This window comes from Otolemur garnettii, unplaced genomic scaffold, assembly GCF_000181295.1.
Source record: "Otolemur garnettii isolate 467f Iridium unplaced genomic scaffold, OtoGar3 scaffold00039, whole genome shotgun sequence".
NCBI lineage: Eukaryota > Metazoa > Chordata > Mammalia > Primates > Galagidae > Otolemur > Otolemur garnettii.
Window position 1 is genome coordinate 9727724 of NW_003852434.1, and position 18217 is coordinate 9745940.

The 18217-nt window shown below is 38.5% G+C and overlaps 1 protein-coding gene across 1 annotated transcript; it reads left to right on the forward strand.

Annotated features, from left to right (window-relative positions):
• The first annotated feature begins 2330 nt into the window (after positions 1-2330).
• Positions 2331-3035, forward strand: NAA11 (N(alpha)-acetyltransferase 11, NatA catalytic subunit). Its single transcript, XM_012805335.1, has one exon. It carries the CDS (start codon positions 2349-2351, stop codon positions 3033-3035), a length of 687 nt encoding a protein of 228 aa, XP_012660789.1. The 5' UTR covers positions 2331-2348.
• Positions 3036-18217: the final 15182 nt, after the last annotated feature.

The window sequence follows — 18217 nt, forward strand, 5'->3', positions numbered from 1 at the left end:
AGTCCTGCCTGCCAAGAACTCAAATGTAACTGTGATAATGCAACCCTTCCCAGGTATATTGGCAGGTATGTGTGTGATCTCAGAATGCACAGGTGACATAGATAGGATATGACAGCTGGTAATGGTGGATTCATTTACATTGTTTACACTTCTATGACCAGACCTTAAGGGAAGGTCAGTTTTTTAAAAACCAAGTAGTGTCTTCTTAAATCTCCAAATACATGTCAAAAAAGAAGGGTATTTCTGCTTAAACTTTGTTTTTGCTCAGTAATACAGTCAAGTAAGTTTGTTTCCAAGAGACCCATTGAGCTGTGTAAGCATTTTTTGTTTATTTCAAATAAAATATATTTGTATAAAAAAAAAATGTTCTGAATAGGAATAATACGGGGAAATAACTATTCCAATGTATAGAGTCTACCAAAACATTAGGGAACTAAAATGTATATCTTAAATCAAAAATTAATAAAAATGCAGTTAGTCATCAAATTACAACAAAAAATAGTGGCTATTCAACCACTGTTCCACAGATTACATAGTTCTGGACTATTCTAGCTATTAAAGGAATGTGTACACTCCTTAGAAGAAATGATGCACACATATTCTAGATAAGTTAGAGTATATACTTGTACATGATCTGGCTGATTACAATAGAATATACTTTGGTATTTGAGTTCCTAGGCCTGCTAGAAAACTGAGGAAGATTGTACAAGATAAACAGATAATTCTAGGATTTATAGTCAACTCACTTACAAGAAGTGCTAATAACACGTGACTTCTTGCACTCTTAAATACTCCAAAATCTGCTTTATCAAGATGGCATAATTTTTAAAAAATATATCTAGAAATAGAATTTAGAACTTACAACTAAGGTAACAATGAGTGCAGTGAATGATTTCTTTTTCGATAAATGGTGGTAAATGAATTGCATATACACACAGAAAATATAGCTATAGAGTTACCTTGCAATACACACAAAACTAAATTCCAATGAACTGAAGATCTAAACATAAGCTGTAAAATAATAATGATTTTAGAAGAAATCATAGAAGAATGCCTCTGTGACCAAAGAGTAATCAAAGATTTTCCAAACAGTACATAAAAAGCAATAACCATGAAGTTTAAAAGTGAACAAATTGAGCCATGTTAAAATTGATACTTGGTGTCAAAAATTACCACAAAGAGCAGGAAAAGTCAACCAATACAAAGGACTATTTATTATTATAAGTTATAAATATATACATTATAAATATATCTGACAAAGGATTCATATACAGAATATGTTTTTGAAAAAACTCTCAAAATTAGTGTGAAAAAGACTCACAGCTCAATAGAAAAATGGTAAAAATAAAAACTTGAGCCTCCACTTTACAAAAGAGGAGATAGATGATAAGTATATCAAAAGGTGCTCAACGTTGCTAATCAGAGAAACGCCAAACAAAACCACATATAATACTTCTGCCCTCACCCAAGAATGCCTAAAATGAAAAAGATAGGGAAATGCCAAATGTTGTTGAGGATGTGGAGCAGTCACTTTGAAAAATTGACAGTATATATGAACGTTGAACATCATTATATTCTCTGACCCAGTAATTCTAATCCTAGGCAAATATGCATATGTGCCAACTAAAGGGGCTTCTAAACCTGCAGCTATCCTATTCATCCTATTCCTGAACTGGAAATACAAATCATTAACAGCACAGAGGACGAAAAATTGCCATATACTTTGGCAATGGAATATGTAAGGGTGGGACGGAGACTCACAAATAGTGGAGGAAGAAAAACCTGACACATAAAAAAGAATGTACACACTTCCATTCATGTACAGACAGTTACACGTCCAAGTGATAGTTACTAGTGGGATGTATTTGGGGGGTACTGGAATGGAACGGGAGCTGGGGTTGTGGGGTGCAATGTTCTGGCTTTAAATATAAGTTCTGGTCATATGGGGTTGTTCAGTTTGTGAAAATGTAGTCATATGTACATTAAGTGAAAAGTTAAAAAAAGAAACAAAGGAATAACAACAATGGGGTGAAGAGTTTACTTAAATCGAAGGCGATCAAAACGAATTCCTCTCTCCCCACCCGCTAGCCTCCTGTGCACGCATGCGCACTACAAGGAGAAAAACCTCATTGGCTGGGACGGGTGACGCACTTCCGGAAGCGGCAGCGTAGCCCCGCCCCTTTCGCCTCTTGAGGATCCCCGACTTCCCGCCACCCCATCTCCACACCAGCCAGCCTCGTGGCTTTGGCTGCTGAGACTGACGCCCCAGGCAAACCGTGTTCCCTGCATTTGCCGGGAGCTTTTTCCCCGTTCGCCGCTGGCTGACTGGCTTCCTACCCGCCGCCATTATGAACATCCGCAGTGCTCGGCCTGACGACCTGATGAACATGCAACACTGCAACCTCCTCTGCCTCCCCGAGAACTACCAGATGAAATACTATTTCTACCATGGCCTTTCCTGGCCCCAGCTCTCCTACATCGCTGAGGACGAGGATGGGAAGATTGTAGGCTATGTCCTGGCCAAAATGGAGGAAGACCCCGACGATGTCCCCCACGGACATATCACCTCGCTGGCGGTGAAGCGCTCGCACCGGCGCCTCGGCCTGGCCCAGAAGCTGATGGACCAGGCCTCCCGGGCCATGATCGAGAACTTTAGTGCCAAGTACGTGTCCCTGCACGTCAGGAAGAGTAACCGGGCAGCCCTGCACCTCTATTCTAACACCCTCAACTTTCAGGTTAGTGAGGTGGAACCGAAGTACTATGCAGACGGGGAAGATGCGTATGCCATGAAGCGGGACCTCTCGCAGATGGCAGAGGAGCTGAGACGGAAGCTGGATCTAAAGGAGAAGGGCGGGCTCCTGGTGCTGAGTTCCCGGGAGAGCCAGGAGACCCAGGGTGGCACGCTTTCTGGTCCTGGAGACGTCTGTCAGGAGAACCTGGTTGCTGATAGTGGCAGTGACAGCAAAGATCCGAACGAGTCCGCAGGGAGCACCGATGTCCAGGACAGTTCAGAAGACGCGGATTCCGCATCCTAGAGCCTGCTTGAGGTATTCTCTCCTCCCTTATCGGTCCCTTCGAAATCCTTAATCCCTGCATTAAACCTCGGCCTGCCCAACCCATCTGATTCCATACTATTCTGGCCCTGCTAGGTTTCACATGAAAATCCCTGATGACCTTAGGGAGAGAGTAGGGTGAGTTGGGAGATAGTCCATACTGAAAGTAAATTGAATCCAGTTAAAGAAATATGCATTTCTCCTGCTTTTTGGTATGAGTTATATTTTCATCAACCATGTAGTTGATAAAAAATTTTCTTTACAGAATTCAGTGATAGAATTATAAAATCACCATTTTGGAACTGTTGCTGAAATACTACATCTAGCCAGTAGATACTATTAGGTGAAAGTTGGAGCATTTTGTCATGGTGGATCAGGATGAGAATACTTGAAGTTACTGGTCAATTTTAACATTGCTAAGCATGATGACACCTATTATGTGCCTTCTAATTCAATAGAAAGTACATAGTACCACCTATAAAATACTTTTTCCAAAAGAAAATTGTATGGATGGATGAAATCTCATTTTTGTAGAAAATAGAAGGATTTAATAAACTATACTATGAAACACCAAATCCAAAACGAAGGGATTTCTAAAGGACAAATGACAAAGCTTCTTCAACAAATGAATGTTGTATTAAAAAAAAAAAGGAAGAATAGTATATTAAAATAAACCTTACATATATATTAACCAAACTCAATTACTACAGACACTGTTTAGATACCAATTGAAACAAACCAAGTATAAGACATTTTTGAGACAGTTGTGCAAAATATGACTATATTCTATCAAGGAATTATTTTGTTAGATGAGCTAAATCATATGACATTATGGTGTTAAAAATTAAGTATCCATTAGAGAAATACATACTGAAATAACATGCACAGGATTTGCTTTACAATACTTCAGCAAAAAAGGATAAAAAGGTTGAGGGAAGGGAAATGAAAAAAGAATGGCAACATATGATAATTACTGAAGTTGAGAAATGGGTACTTAGGGATACCTTACACTATTTACTTTTTGTAGTGTGTGAAAATTAACATGAAAAGTTAAAGAGCAAAAAATAATTATTGTCCTTTTTAATAAACACTAATATTAACACAAGAAGCAACTGAAAACTAGTTTTAAAAGATTGATATCTTAGGAACAGTTCAGGTGTCACAATTTAATGTCACAGTATTTCTTCCATCAAAGAACTTTCTATTTCCTTAGGAATTTCAACAGTCAGTGAGCTACTGGCAATTTAGAACCTTTAACTTCTTAATCTGGTCACCTTAAAAAAATCCAGTTGTGAGTTACATGCACTGCATATAATTAAATGCTAATTTGTTTACTTTACTCATTAATAAAAGTGTTTATTTGCCAGGCTTTAAGTGGTGGAGCTGGGTATGCAACGGCAATTAGGAGAGACTGGTGTTTATATTATATAGTGTTTAAGAATAACCGTATTAATTTTTATGCATTTTAATGCTGAAACCCAAATTTTATGCCATAGTAACCTATTTTATTTTCATTTAATTACAATTTTTAATTTAAGTTTTTTACAAAAATTTAAAAATAGCAAATCTTTGAGTGTTAGTCTGTCTTGAGAGAAGACTTTGCATCCTGTGTTTTAAAATTAACTACTTAATTAATTTTTTATTTTCAAATATTATGGGCGACAAATGTTTTAGTTACATGGAGAGCTCTTATAATGCTTAAGTTGGGCTGTTAGTGTGCCCATGACCTTAATAGTGTTCTTTGTACCAATTCGGCAATTTTATATCTTTCCCCTCTTCTTGATTTCCATTAACTTTTACTTAATTCTGTGCCTATAAGTTAGTTCCAACATTAAAGAGTCCATGAGTATTTGTTTACCCATTCCTGAGATACTTCACTTAGATAATGATCTCTGGTTCCATCCAAATTACTACAAAGAACATTTAACTTCATTTCTTTTTATAGCTGAGTAGTACTCCACGGTATATATTATATATATACACCAATTTTGTTAATCTACTCGTGAATTGATGGGCACGTAATTTCACATCTTTGCAATTTTGAATTGTGCTACAGTAAATATTCAAGAGCTGGTGGCTTTTTGTTCTGGGACAGAATCTCCCTCTATTGCCCAGGTTGGAGTGCCATGGCATCAGCCTAGCCCACAGCAGCAACCTCAAACTCCTAGGTTCAAGCAATTCTACCTCAGGACTAAAAGCATTCACCACAATGCCCACCTAATTTTTTTGTTATTTTTAATAGAGACAAGGTCTTGCTCTTGCTCAAAGTGATCTTAAACTCCTGACCTCAAGTGATCACCCTGCCTAGTCCACCCAGAGCACTAGAATTATAGGGGTGAGCCCCGGTGCCCATCCCAAGTCAGGTGTTTTGTTTGTTTGTTTTTGATAAAATGACTTCTTTGGGGCAATGCCCATAGCTCAGTGGGTGGGGTGCCAACCACATACAGCAAGGGTGATGGGTTCAAACCCAGACCGGGCCTACTAAACAATGGCAACAACAACAAAAAAATAGGCGGGTGTTGTGGTGGGCACCTATAGTCCCAGCTATTTCAGAGGCTGAGGAAAGAGAATCACTTAAGCCCAAAGAGTTTGAGGTTGCTGTGAGCTGTGATGTCACAGCATTGTACCCAGGGCAACAGCTTAAGACTCTGTCTCAAAAAAAAGACTGCTTTTTCTTTGGTTAGATACCCAGTAGTGGGATTGCTAGATCAAATGGTAGTTCTACGTTTTTTGTTTTTTTTTTTAGAGACAGAGTCTAACTTTATTGCCCTCATTGGAGTACTGTGACATCACAGCTCACAGCAACCTCCAGCTCCTGGGTTTATGCGATTCTCTTGTCTCATCCTCCTGAGTAGCTGGTACTACAGGCACCCATCACAATGCCCAGTTATTTTTTTTGTTGTTGTTGTTACAGTTTGGCCGGGGCTGGATTTGAACCCGCCACCCTCGGTATATGGGGCCGGCACCCTACTCATTGAGCCACAGGCGCAGCCCTACATTGTAGTTTTTTTAGAAATCGCCATACTGTTTTCCATAGAAATTGTACGAATTTTGAGTAGTATCAACAGTGTATGAGAGTTCCTTTCTGTCTGCATCCACACCATTTTTTTTTTAAAGGCAGAGTCTCATGTTGCCCTCCTAAGACTCCCAGGGCATCACAGCTTATAGCAACCTCAAACTCTTGGGCTTAAGCTATTCTCTTGCCTCAGCCTCCCAAGTAGCTGGGACTATAGGCATCTGCTACAATGCCCAGCTATTTTTCGTTACAGTTGTTGTTTAGCAGGCCCAAGGCTGGGTTCAGCCTGGGTTCAAACATGCCAGCCCTGTATATGTGACTGGTGCTGTAACTACTGTGCTACGGGCACCAAGCCAGTATCTATTGTTTATTTCACTTTTTAATAATGGCCATCTGACTTGTTTGAGTTCTTTGTAGATTCACAATATTAGCCCTTTACCAAATGTATAATTTAGAAATATTTTCTCCCAGTCTATAGGCTGTTTGCTCTGTTGATTTCCTTTGCTGTGCAAATTTTCAATTATATCAAGTATCTTGCTTTTAATAATCTGAAGGCTTCAAATGACTGATTCATTTGGTCTAAGATTAAAATAAGGATAGTAGAACAGTCTAAAAGGGAAGATAAAATGAAGTTGAGAGAAGTGTTGTCAAATTCACATCTGTCTTGAAAATCTTGAAGGGATCTATAATAACTGTTTTAATAAATAGTCCTCATAAAAAATCACCAACTTTCAAATTCATGTATAGAAGAACTTTATGCAATATTGACCTCATTTTTGTGGCTTTTCTTTATTATTAAACTCTAGCTGAGAACAGAAGTAATCAGAGACTGCTTTAAAAGTATATATGTACATATTTATATAAAAAATTTTGAGGGCCAGGAACTGTGGCTCATGCCTGTAATCCTAGCACTCTGGGATGCTGAGGTGGGTGGATTGCCTGAGCTCACGGGTTCAAGATTAGCCTGAGCAAGCGTGAGACTCCATCTTTAAAAATAGCTGGTTACTCAAGGCTGAGACAAGAGAATCACTTGAGCCCAAGAGTTTGAGGTTGCTGTGAGCTGTGACACCATAGCATTCTACTGAGGGTGACAAAGTGAGACTCTGTCTTAAAAAAAATTTTGGTGAATTAAAAAGCAGTTACATCTGCTATAACGAGCAAAAATAACTTCCACTGTAGTGGAGGAAGAGAGAAATAAGAAAATTAATTAATGGCTCTGCACCAGTAGCTTAGTTATGGCGCCGGCCACCTACCCTGGGGCTGCTAAATACCAATGACAACTACAACAAAAAAATAGCCGGGCATTGTGGTGGCACCTGTAGTCCCAGCTACGTGGGAGGCCCAGGCAAGAAAATCACTTAAGCCCGAGAGTTAGAGGTTGCTGTGAGCTGTGATCCCACCGCACTCTATCCAGGGTGGCATAGTGAGACTCTATCTCAAAAAAAAAAAAAAGAAAGTTAATTATTATGTAATAGTTATAAATCTCAGCATATAAATTTAAGAATAATTGAACTGTTTCATTATATTACTGTAACTGAACTTAATTTCAAACTGTTTTTAAGTATCTTTGTTATAATTTGTCCTTAATAGCATATAAAATAAAATCTATAGCTGTGGGTCTAATAATTACTGTTATTTCTAAGCAAATTTGAGTATAAATGATATTTGAGATACTTTAAGTCAGCTATAATATGAAAACACCTGTGATTTTTATTGGTGACAAAGTCACAAATATTGCTAATACTACCATTCATGAGTGCCTACATTTATAATGGAAAGGATTGCACGCAGTAGTTCATAACGGTTTTATTATAAAGTCAGCCTCACTTTGCCACCTAACTGCAGGGGACGCTGGGAAATGGAATAGGTTAATGTCCATGGGGAAAAGGAAGGAGTTTTATTAAACACACAACAAAGTTTCTGCCGTGGAAGGGAGCATCGTAGTGGTGCTCTACACTATGGGAAGTTCTGTTTCAGGGGCCAGTGGGAGCAGGAGCTCATTCTGTTCTCCCTCCAGCTGGGATCTGGGGAACTCTGTGATGCCCCCTTGGGGGTCTGTAGAAATACTTGACACGTTTCTTCTGCTCCTGCACGAACCTGGGGATGAAAGACTAGGATTCTGTCACCTTGCTGCCACTATGCTTCTCACGAATGCCTGGAAAAAGTGACTGCTCTACTCTGAAATGCCCAAAACTGTCTGCAGCTTCATTTCTGTCCCGTTGAGCGGGAATTCCCCAGAACGTAGACCTAGCTGCCTAACTGGGAAGAGGCTACACTGAAGAAAGAACGGGGAAAGTAAAAGCGTAACACTAAAGTATTCTCCGGCCACAACTGGTGCTCCCTCCTGTGGAGTGAACGTTTAAATACCTTCAGAAGAATGTCCTGAAAGAAAGGCTTTTCATGTTCTCTTATCTCCATTTTCGAGTCTGGGCAACAGAGACCGTTAAAATTGAAAGAGACGGTGAGTAGGGTATTTAGTGAAGGAGAACCCGTGGTCTTCACGTTAGCAGCGGCAATCAAAATGACTACCAGCACTGTGAGCGCCCACTGGGTTGCAGGTGCCCCGAGCTCTGTTTGTGACGTGTCTCGCTCACTCCTCACAAGTTCCTGTGAAGTAGGTATGTTGCTCCGTTTCACAGATGAGGAACTCTGTCACAGAGAAGGTTGCGTAACATAAGGATGGCACGTGGAAAAGAGGGATGCAGACGCAGGTAGCCAGCCTCCACAGCTGGGAAGGCTTCAGCGGCACGACTCCCCACACACAGTTAAACATTCTATAAATTTTAGCTCCTAATATAGTCTGTGGTACCACTAGACAGGTAATTCTCTTCTCCACAATAATCAGATGCCAGGAGGTTGTGTCTGAGCAGCAACAGTTTGCAATCTGGGAAGGGAGATGCATCTTAATGATTAAAACAGTTTCTGCTGACAAGCTGAACGTCAGAGCACTCAGCTGAATCAACCCTCATCCACGGCAAGGTTTCTAGGGCGCCATCGCAACGCAGGCAGGTCGGTTCAAAACATGCCAGTTGAGGCAGGATTGCCATCAAACCGCTTCTTAGCTCCTGACAGGAAATAATGTGCTTGATGATTAATAACAAAAAAGAAAACCGTGCAAAACCTTAGCATTTTCCGTCGTGTTGGCAGTACTGAGTTAGCCACGGTAAGGTTACTTCGGTGACTTTCCCTTTCTGGTTTATTCTTTCTGTCGCTAAGCTGTCATTCTAACAAAAAGTTGTTAAATGTTCACATGAGTATTCACTGAAATAGAGTGTTCTTAATTTTACCAGACAACTAATTATAACTCGAATGATCTAATGAAATATGGAATAAAGTTAGAGACTGACAGGTCTGGTAAATTCCTAGTATAACCTTAACCCAGATATGCCAGAAACCGTACATTTCAAACGTATCTGCACACGATAGATGAAGAAGGAGGGGGTTGGGAAGAGATGAAATATTCTTTGAAATACTAATCAGATAGATACCATTTGCGGAATTATTTATAATCTCTCACAATGTCACCTTTCAATCATTGTGTGATGTACATTTAGGATGACTGAAATACCAACTTTGTCAGAAGTAACTGATAAAAACAAATTTTGCTAAATTATATACTCTCCGTATGCTAAGACATTAAAATCTAATGAGCTTTATAATAGACGAGGTAAGAAAGGTAGAGTGTCAAGAATTCTGTGAATGGACAGTGGTTCAAAGAGTCAGAATGAAAACCTGAAAATACTCCGCACTGCCATTTCTATAGCTTAGGGTCTTCGGAACATGGGATTTTTTTTTAAAGCAAAGCCATAAAACTCTGTTTTGTGTTCATAAGGTCATATTGGCAGTTAGCATATATTTCTCGGGTATGATCAGCCCATCTTTAAGATGGTGGTAATGTAAAATTTTGAATTTAATAAGTAATATAAAAACTTGAATTTAATAAGCTAAGAAATTAAGGATTATAATATTCATATTATAAGGGAATTTTTGTGAAAAAGGTCTATGCCTTTAACCAACAAACTATTCTAGAGCATTTATTGCAGTATCAAATAACTTTTTAAAGTTTAATTTAAATTTTTCAAGAAGTCTTTATTGAGATAACTATAACACCTGTATAATATTTAGTTTTTATGTAACTTTTTTTGCATGCCTCTGTTACACAGTGTTCCTAACATATTGAAAAGGTAGTGATAATAGTCTTACTGATGTGTTCATTCATATCTTAGTCCTCTTCTGTTGTAGCAAATTTAGTTCTAAAAAAATGAGATTTTGAGGGCGACACCTGTGGCTCAAAGGAGTAGGGTCCCAGCCCCATATGCCAGAGGTGGCGGGTTCAAACCTAGCCCCGACCAAAAACTGCAAAGATAAAATAAAATAAATAAGATTTTGCCAAAAATTGCCTCTTGGCAACTTGCTTTACTTGTTTTTCTGGAAATAGGCTTTTCTGTAATGATGATTTTATAGAAAAATGCTTCTTCTCTGCTCTGTGCAGAATGCTCAACCTCTGTCACCTTCCGTTTGCATATGATGCATTAGAAAAGATCATGAGTTTGACAGTTTGGGGGTTTGCTGTTGTTTTGTTTGCAGTTAAAATGGGCAGTAATACTCCATTGGCCTTTCTTTAACTGAAATGTTCCATTCACACATCACGCAAACCTTTGTAACTCATTAAAGATAGGGTCTATGTCTCATTTATCTTTGTTTCCTTAATGCCTGTCATAGTATTCACTCATGGCAGGTACTCAGTAAATCATTATTGAGTGTATGAACCTCCCATATCACCCATGCAATAATCTTATAAAGGAAAAGAGAGGAAACTAATGTACCTAAGAAATGACTTCCTGTTATCTAATGTGATTAGGGCCTATTAGGTATTTTGGTTTCCTGTTCAGGTCTCACAGAAAGAAAATATTACCTATAGAATTAGAATTGGAGACATTGGATCTAACTTATTATCAAGAACTGAAAAGGCCTTTCATTTCTTTAGACTTAGGATAAATTTGCTTCCGAATAGGGTAGGATGGGATCAATTTTAAAGATGGTAAGAAAAATTGAGTTTCTTTCGGTCTTTCCTCCCTTTTTTTCTTGGCAGCAATAGGTATTAGGTGTTAGGGAAGGTTCATCTGTACTATGGCAGAGAGGAGAGGGAAGCCCAGACCCACGTGTGGATCTGTGTGCAATCATCTGAACTCTCACTGATCCTCCCCCTCTCCCCGCCCCCAAGTTAGTCTAGTCCAGACTGGTTACTGGGCGGCTTGTTGATCTGCCCTGTAGCCCTCCCTTACTTTTTTCTCACCTCTCAACAGCATTGCAGATCCACGTGTCTCAACCTCATCTACCCTCTGACCCCTGGCTTGGCCTGTCTGACCTGCGGCTTCTGCTCCAGGGTCATCTAACAGTGACCTGAATGGCTTCTCCCTCTCAGCCTTCATCAACAGCCACCCCCCACCCTACTGCGATCATGAAGGAATGCCTGGACACAAGCGCCTGCTGCCCAAGAGCTGAGGAAGTCTGAACCTGCGTTATAGACCCTTCCCTGGTCTGCTCACACCATGCCGCCATTTCCTTCTGTCTGTAGTAGTCCTGTATTGGGTATGGTTATCCTGCAAAGTTATTTTCTCTTAGAAATGCTAAATAGGAACAGGGCCACGTCTTCAAGCCTCCCAGGTTTCAGTTTTTGCCATTATTTGAATTTTCATCCCTGACCACCAGTCAGAGCTCGTATTTCCTTGCTATGCTTTTCTGGTAGAGATATTCTATTTCCTCTTCCTTTCTCTGGGAACTACCCCTTGGTCCTATCCTCCCTGTGTGAGGAGGTATTCTCCTTCCCCTTCCTAGAGGATGAAGGTGGTTAGGGCCTTCTATGCAATCAGAACTTGAAGATTTTAAGAAAAGGACAACAAGTAAAGTGGAATCACTCATCTGTGTCAATGGGTTTTTGTAATGATGTAACTTGCCGTGTATTGAGGACCTATAGTGATCATACACAGTGCTATAGCTGTTGTGATAAATACTGATCCTCTCAGCAACCTTTGAAGTAGGTATTATTATCCCTGTTTACAAATGAGGAGACCGAAGCTCAAAGAAGTGAAGTAAACATCCAGGATCTAAACCCAAGTCTGTTTGCATGCAAAGCCAAAGTTCCCTCTGCTTTCCCATTACCACTCTGCATTTTATTTACAAAAGTGTTAAAATTTCACTGAAATTTCAGAAAATGTAAGAATCTGCTGTTTAAAAATGTTTTATCAACTTAGTATATGGCAACTGTATGTCAATTGTAAATATTTATGTAACCCACAATTATAATCCCTTTTTATTATTTTTCTCCAGTAAAAGTAAGTGAAGACAAAGTACTTTGACCTCTGTAGTGAAAGTCACTGGATAAATCCAGAGTTATCATTATTTAATGTTATTTTTATGTTTACTGAATGTGAATTACCAAAGTATGTAACATTTTTCATGTTTAAAGTTTTATGAAAACTAATGTCTGTGGATTTAAGTTTAAGCCCTAACATTAACCATCTAATAACAGGAGATAAATCTGCTCTCTCTGACCATAATCAGCTCTGCTAAGCACTTCTTACAAATCTACCCCAGTGCACTCTGAGAATGTCTGCCTAATGGTAAGTGATTGCCTGAGGCAGATATAAAAGGTTTTTTTTTCCTACATAAAAAAGATTTGCAATTTCATGTGCCAATACAATATGATGCAATCTATCTTCTCATCTTTCCTTTTTTTCTTTTTAATTTTCTCTCTCAACTCTAAAACTATTCTTTCCTCTCAAACATGTGTTTATCTCTTTATTTTAAAATATTACAGCTTTCTAACATCTGTCTCTTGGGCAGCATAATCTTCCTGATGAAATATTCCATGTTTTCCTTGAGCTTTTGTCAGTATGTCTTTGTGTTAACAGCTTAGCAGATGGAGAAACAGAAGGAGTAGCCTCAGCTTACCTGAATGATTTCTTTCTAGCACCAGGCATATTAACTGACTGTCTCTAATAACTTGATAATAGGAGTTAGAGCAATTGAAAAATAAGAAATGATATCTGATTTTTGCAGCATTGTGTATTACTGGCTATGTTTGTTACCATTACATCCTCTGTTCCCAGTTTCATATCAAAAAGCAGAATTATAGCAACCTACCTGGTTTGGGCTATGCCTATGTAAATAATGAAAGTAAAATAAACAACAATACTAATATTGCCTTGGGCATAGATTAGCATATTCTTAAGTGGTTCCAGGGTAATAATGGTGATTTAGCCCCAGAAGTGGCTTTTTGAAACACTGAATTTGTTGAAGCCTCTGGCACTGCTTTTTATAATAGCATTGTTCTTTTTTTACACAGGACAAATTATGTTGTTTTCTTCCTCTGAATCGGACTGACTGCTTTTTATGTAAGCATAATCCTAGAAAGACCAAAGCAAGGTTTGAAGCAAGGTCTTAGGGCAGTTGATGGTGTGAATACCCCTGTACTAGCCACAGAGAAAGACCCACACATCCTTCTTTCACGTGACCTTTAAAACCGGGTAGGTTTAGGGCTCTCAAAAATTGTTCAAAGATATTAATCATCAGGAAGCAAAGTTTTCTTTGGTTAAAATAGAGAAAATTGTGGATGAAGCCTAATTCTACTTATTTAGAATCTGCGTGGTTTTCCTTTTGGAGATGAGAGCAAGAGAGAAGAGATGACCACGTGACATAAAAATATGGAGGCGCACAGATGTGTGGGAGAAAGGGGGAGTAATGTCAGGAATTAGGCCACAGCCAGGAAGATTTGGAAAAGATCAAACTTTGAAACAGCTGAAAAGAGGTTTTCTCCGATTTTTACATGTAGCTAAGCCATATGGGGGATCATGTTAAAAATGCAGGTTTTGTTTCAGGAGGTCTGGGGTGGGGCCTGAGCGGCTGCTTTTCTGCCAGCTCCCAGGGAACACTCCTGTTGCTGGTCATGGGACCACTTCAACTAGCAAGGGTCTAAAAGCTCCTCTCCAGCCCTGGGAGTGCAGTCCAGAACACCTGTAACTAGCCTTCAGTTCTGTTTGGATTAGACCCCAAATAATCCAGAATCTCACATAAATTGTTTGTCTTTAACATTTTGTCACGTGAGGTTGATGGCCTAATAAACGCAATAGAAACTTAATGAAACTAGTGGTTCATTACTATGTACACTATAAAAATGTTTATATATGCAGTGTATGAAATGTATTGGTAATCAACATTCTTTCTTCTGTTAGGATGCTTTGATATATTTTTTTCTCCTATGGGCTTCGAAACAACCAAATGGTGCATGAGACTTTCAAAAATTTTACTAACTCCCAGGTTATTGTGTTCATCGGTTGATAAATTATCTCAGACATTAAAATGGTTTTCCATGCTGACAGCTGTTGACAGGGGATGGGAAAAGACTTAAGTACTGAGTTGTTTTTTGTTGTTGTTTATTTATCTCCTCTAAATTTTAAGGAGCAGCAGACCTATATATTGTATGGGAAACACTTATAAGAGATATAAGAATTTCTATCGAGCCTAGTGTTTCACAGGTGCATCTTATCAGAATCACCCAGGTACTATGTTAAAAACACAGTTTTGTTGACTCTGGCTCAGATTTTCAAAATCAGAGTCCTGTTTTTTGACAGGCCTCCAGGTGATGGTTGTGCACACTATTGCTGTCATTTGGAAATCACTGATTAGTCCAAGGCATCAAATTCCTCATAAAGTTACAGTGAAGGGTACTCTTTCTATGGGAATACTCTCAGATTAAAATTAATTCAAAAGAAGCAAATAACTGAGCAGATATGACATTTATCATAAAACATATTAGAGGGGTTGAGGTGGTATATAGGAACTGTTTCCTGCTGTTTTCTGTAAACTTAAGCTCTAAAAGTTCATTAATTAAAAAATAAAAACAAAACTTCACATGCATATAAACATTTGATATGTATGTTTTACATACATGTGATTGTATCGTGTGTGTTAATTTTAGGGCATTCATTTTGTGTGTCATGGTTATTTCTCCCATCCTTTCTTTTAAAACAAACAACAGTTGTAACTTGGCAATAGTGGTGGACAACACCAACCTGAAGAAGGAAAGCACTCACATAGCAAATGACACTGTGAAATTTTCCTAATTGGTTATCAGAACAAAAATCCTAAACACTACATATGTCATAAGGAACCAGACACCTAACGTGTTAATACCACCTCACATTCCATCACCAAGTTCTGGGAAGAACTCTGAGGAACACAGTACCCAGCCAAAAACCAAAGAAACGGACCAAGTGACTTACCAAGGTCCTTCTGCGCTTTTCTGGACACGAATGCTTCTCTTGAAATCTGAATGGTCGCTTCCTTGCGGGACACCCGAAGAGTTATTTAAACACCATGCTTCCTTACAAGGACATGAGAATTACATTTTGTGAAGTTCTAGAAAAAAAATTATTTGATTATAAATCATACATATATTGCTTTCCTAACCAAAATTAAGACAAATTTTGCTCCTTTAGAGCGGGGTCATTGCCTCAATTGCATATTAGAAAAGCTGACCTGGAGAACGGGGTCCTTAACAAGTGAGCAACTGTCACTAGACGCGGTAGAGAGTGAGAAATCCCTACCGTAGAGTCCAAAGGCTTAAACTTTAGTCCCAGTTTGTCCTTGTGCCACCAGGATAGCTTCTGGCATATCAGTTTTCTCATTTATAAAATAGAGATAAAAATAACTTTTGTGTCCTCAGAATTACTGTATAATGAGAAAGTGTTTAAGGAAAAAACACCTGCATTGTAATTTGCAAAAAGACAAGTAATTGCTAACATTTATACTTTCAGAGATTTTTATCTCCAAATTTATACCGGTGCAAAATAAATGATCATTTTCTTTTTCCTCTCTAATGGTCCAGAAAACAGTGTTTCAGAGAATGTATCATCAAAGCAATAACCATGCCAGCAATTATGAATGTAAGTGGGAATATTTTAAGTATGAAAAAGGTAGTGAATCCCTGTAAATATAGCCAGTCAACTTTCTGTATAGTCATTTAAAAAGAAAAGATGGTTTAATAAAAGTTGTTTATCTTTTGCTCTATATGACCTGAGCATTTGTATGTAATCAATTATTCATATAAATCAAACTATAATCATTCTCCCATTTACATAGTTTTATGTAAAAGAGATTTAGCAAAAAAAAAAAAGTGGCTAAAGTCTTTATATGCTCAAAACTTTTAGTAAAAACAATGACAGTACATTAGGACGTGCAGCTGGGTGGTTTTCTACCGCCAGAACTCTAGTGTGAAGGCCGTCTTGTATTCCTGACAAGGAGGTGCAAAAGCTAAAAGTTGATTGTTAAGTAAATAATTAACGAACTTTGATAAATCACATATGCTCTCATGTAAAGAGGGTTAGGAAACATATTTCTAATTGTTCCTTTGACATCTAAGACATTTTTGCTTCCTGGGACAGTGTGCCTTTATAAGATTCTGGGTAGGTGAGTGGTATGCCTTTCTTTTGTAAAGTGGCAGAAAGATTAATGCAGGGGTCCTCAAACTTTTTAAACAGGGGGCCAGTTCACTGTCCCTCACACCATTGGAGGGCCAGACTGCGGCCCCGGGACAAGTCAGCTGCTAAGCAGGACAGGCAGTGGCGGCAAAAACACCCGGTGAGCCGGATAAATGTCCTAGGTGGGCCCATGTGGCCTACGGGCCGTAGTTTGAGAACACCTGGATTAATGTGAAGGAAAGGTGAGGAGCAGAACCACAGAGGTGCTCCTAGGTCATTTGTAAGGTGTACATAGGGAACTTGAGAATGTAGTTCCCTAAAATTAATCATGTCTGTGTGTCCCTGGAAACCTCACAATCTGTTCTATTTTCCAACATTTAATACACGTTCTTTTCATTTTATCCTCTTCCTTATAATTGCTGGGTCTAGGGGAAGGAAAGTAGAGTAGTTTATATCCAGTAAACTAAAGCATCACAGCTTCTGTGTATCTAATTGATTACAGCATTTTTGCCTCAAGTGCATCAAGTTAATGGGTGGTAGTATCACATAGTAGTTAAATTCGTTTTCGGTGGTTTTCAACCTTCCTAATGCCACAGCCCTTTAATACAGTTCCTGTGGGTCTTGACCCACAGGTTGAGAACCACTAGTTCTATCTAGAGTTATACCCTGAGGCACCTACTTTGGAAATATTTAAATATATAATTGCATACTATGCTTCCGAAAGATGGTGATCCTGTCAAAACTAAAACTTTGGCAGGCCAATAGAAGGACCAGAAAATAACCTGAAATAGTTATTTGTCAGCAGATGATAGAAATCTGAATTCAGAGTTAAAAAATTAATTTAGGAGTGATGAGGTATAATGGAAGAAATTATTAGCTGTTAAAAAGTCAAAGATCATTTAAAAAATTAGTATTGGGTCCTCTGTTTTTCTTGTGCAAAAAGGAGCATAGATCTTTTTTTATTACTGATTTGAATTTTATTTGCATAATGAAAAGGAGTAACTTTCAGAATAATTGGATGCCCTGAATAAAGAAAAAGTATATTTATACTTTTAATTTTTATACGCCAAGTACAATTTTGACTGTAAGATATTTGGGCCAGTTTTGCCAAAAAACAGAAGTTCCGGTCTTTAATGAAGGAAAGGCATAACAATGGCTTATCTTAGAATGTAAAGCTTTTAGAATCACCCTGTAATTCATGGCTTATCCCTGAGAATTCAAAGCTTTATAAATTATAAATCTTACCAGGACATGGTACACACTGTGTTATGTCAGATAGGGCTAGGCTAAGCCAAGGGCATAGATGAATTCCCAGTTCATCCCTGATACACAGTATTTGATTATTCTTCTCTAACTTACATTGAATACCCTGGTCAAGATAAGAATTGCTTACCATATCACTTTTTCATTTCCTCCCCCTTGGATTCCTTCTTCCCATAAATGAATTAGTCAATCAAACCTACATCATAGCTGGTAATGAACTATTTTTAAAATTCACACTAAACTATTAACTAATAGACCTGCTCTTATAAAGAATATTTATGTTTAATTCAAGTAAACCTCTGATTAGGAAGATAAACCTACCTCATCAAAATCATTCTCATTCCAGGTCTTGGAAACTCTAAACTGGAACTCCAAGGGGTGTCCTGAAATCTTAGGCCACAGTT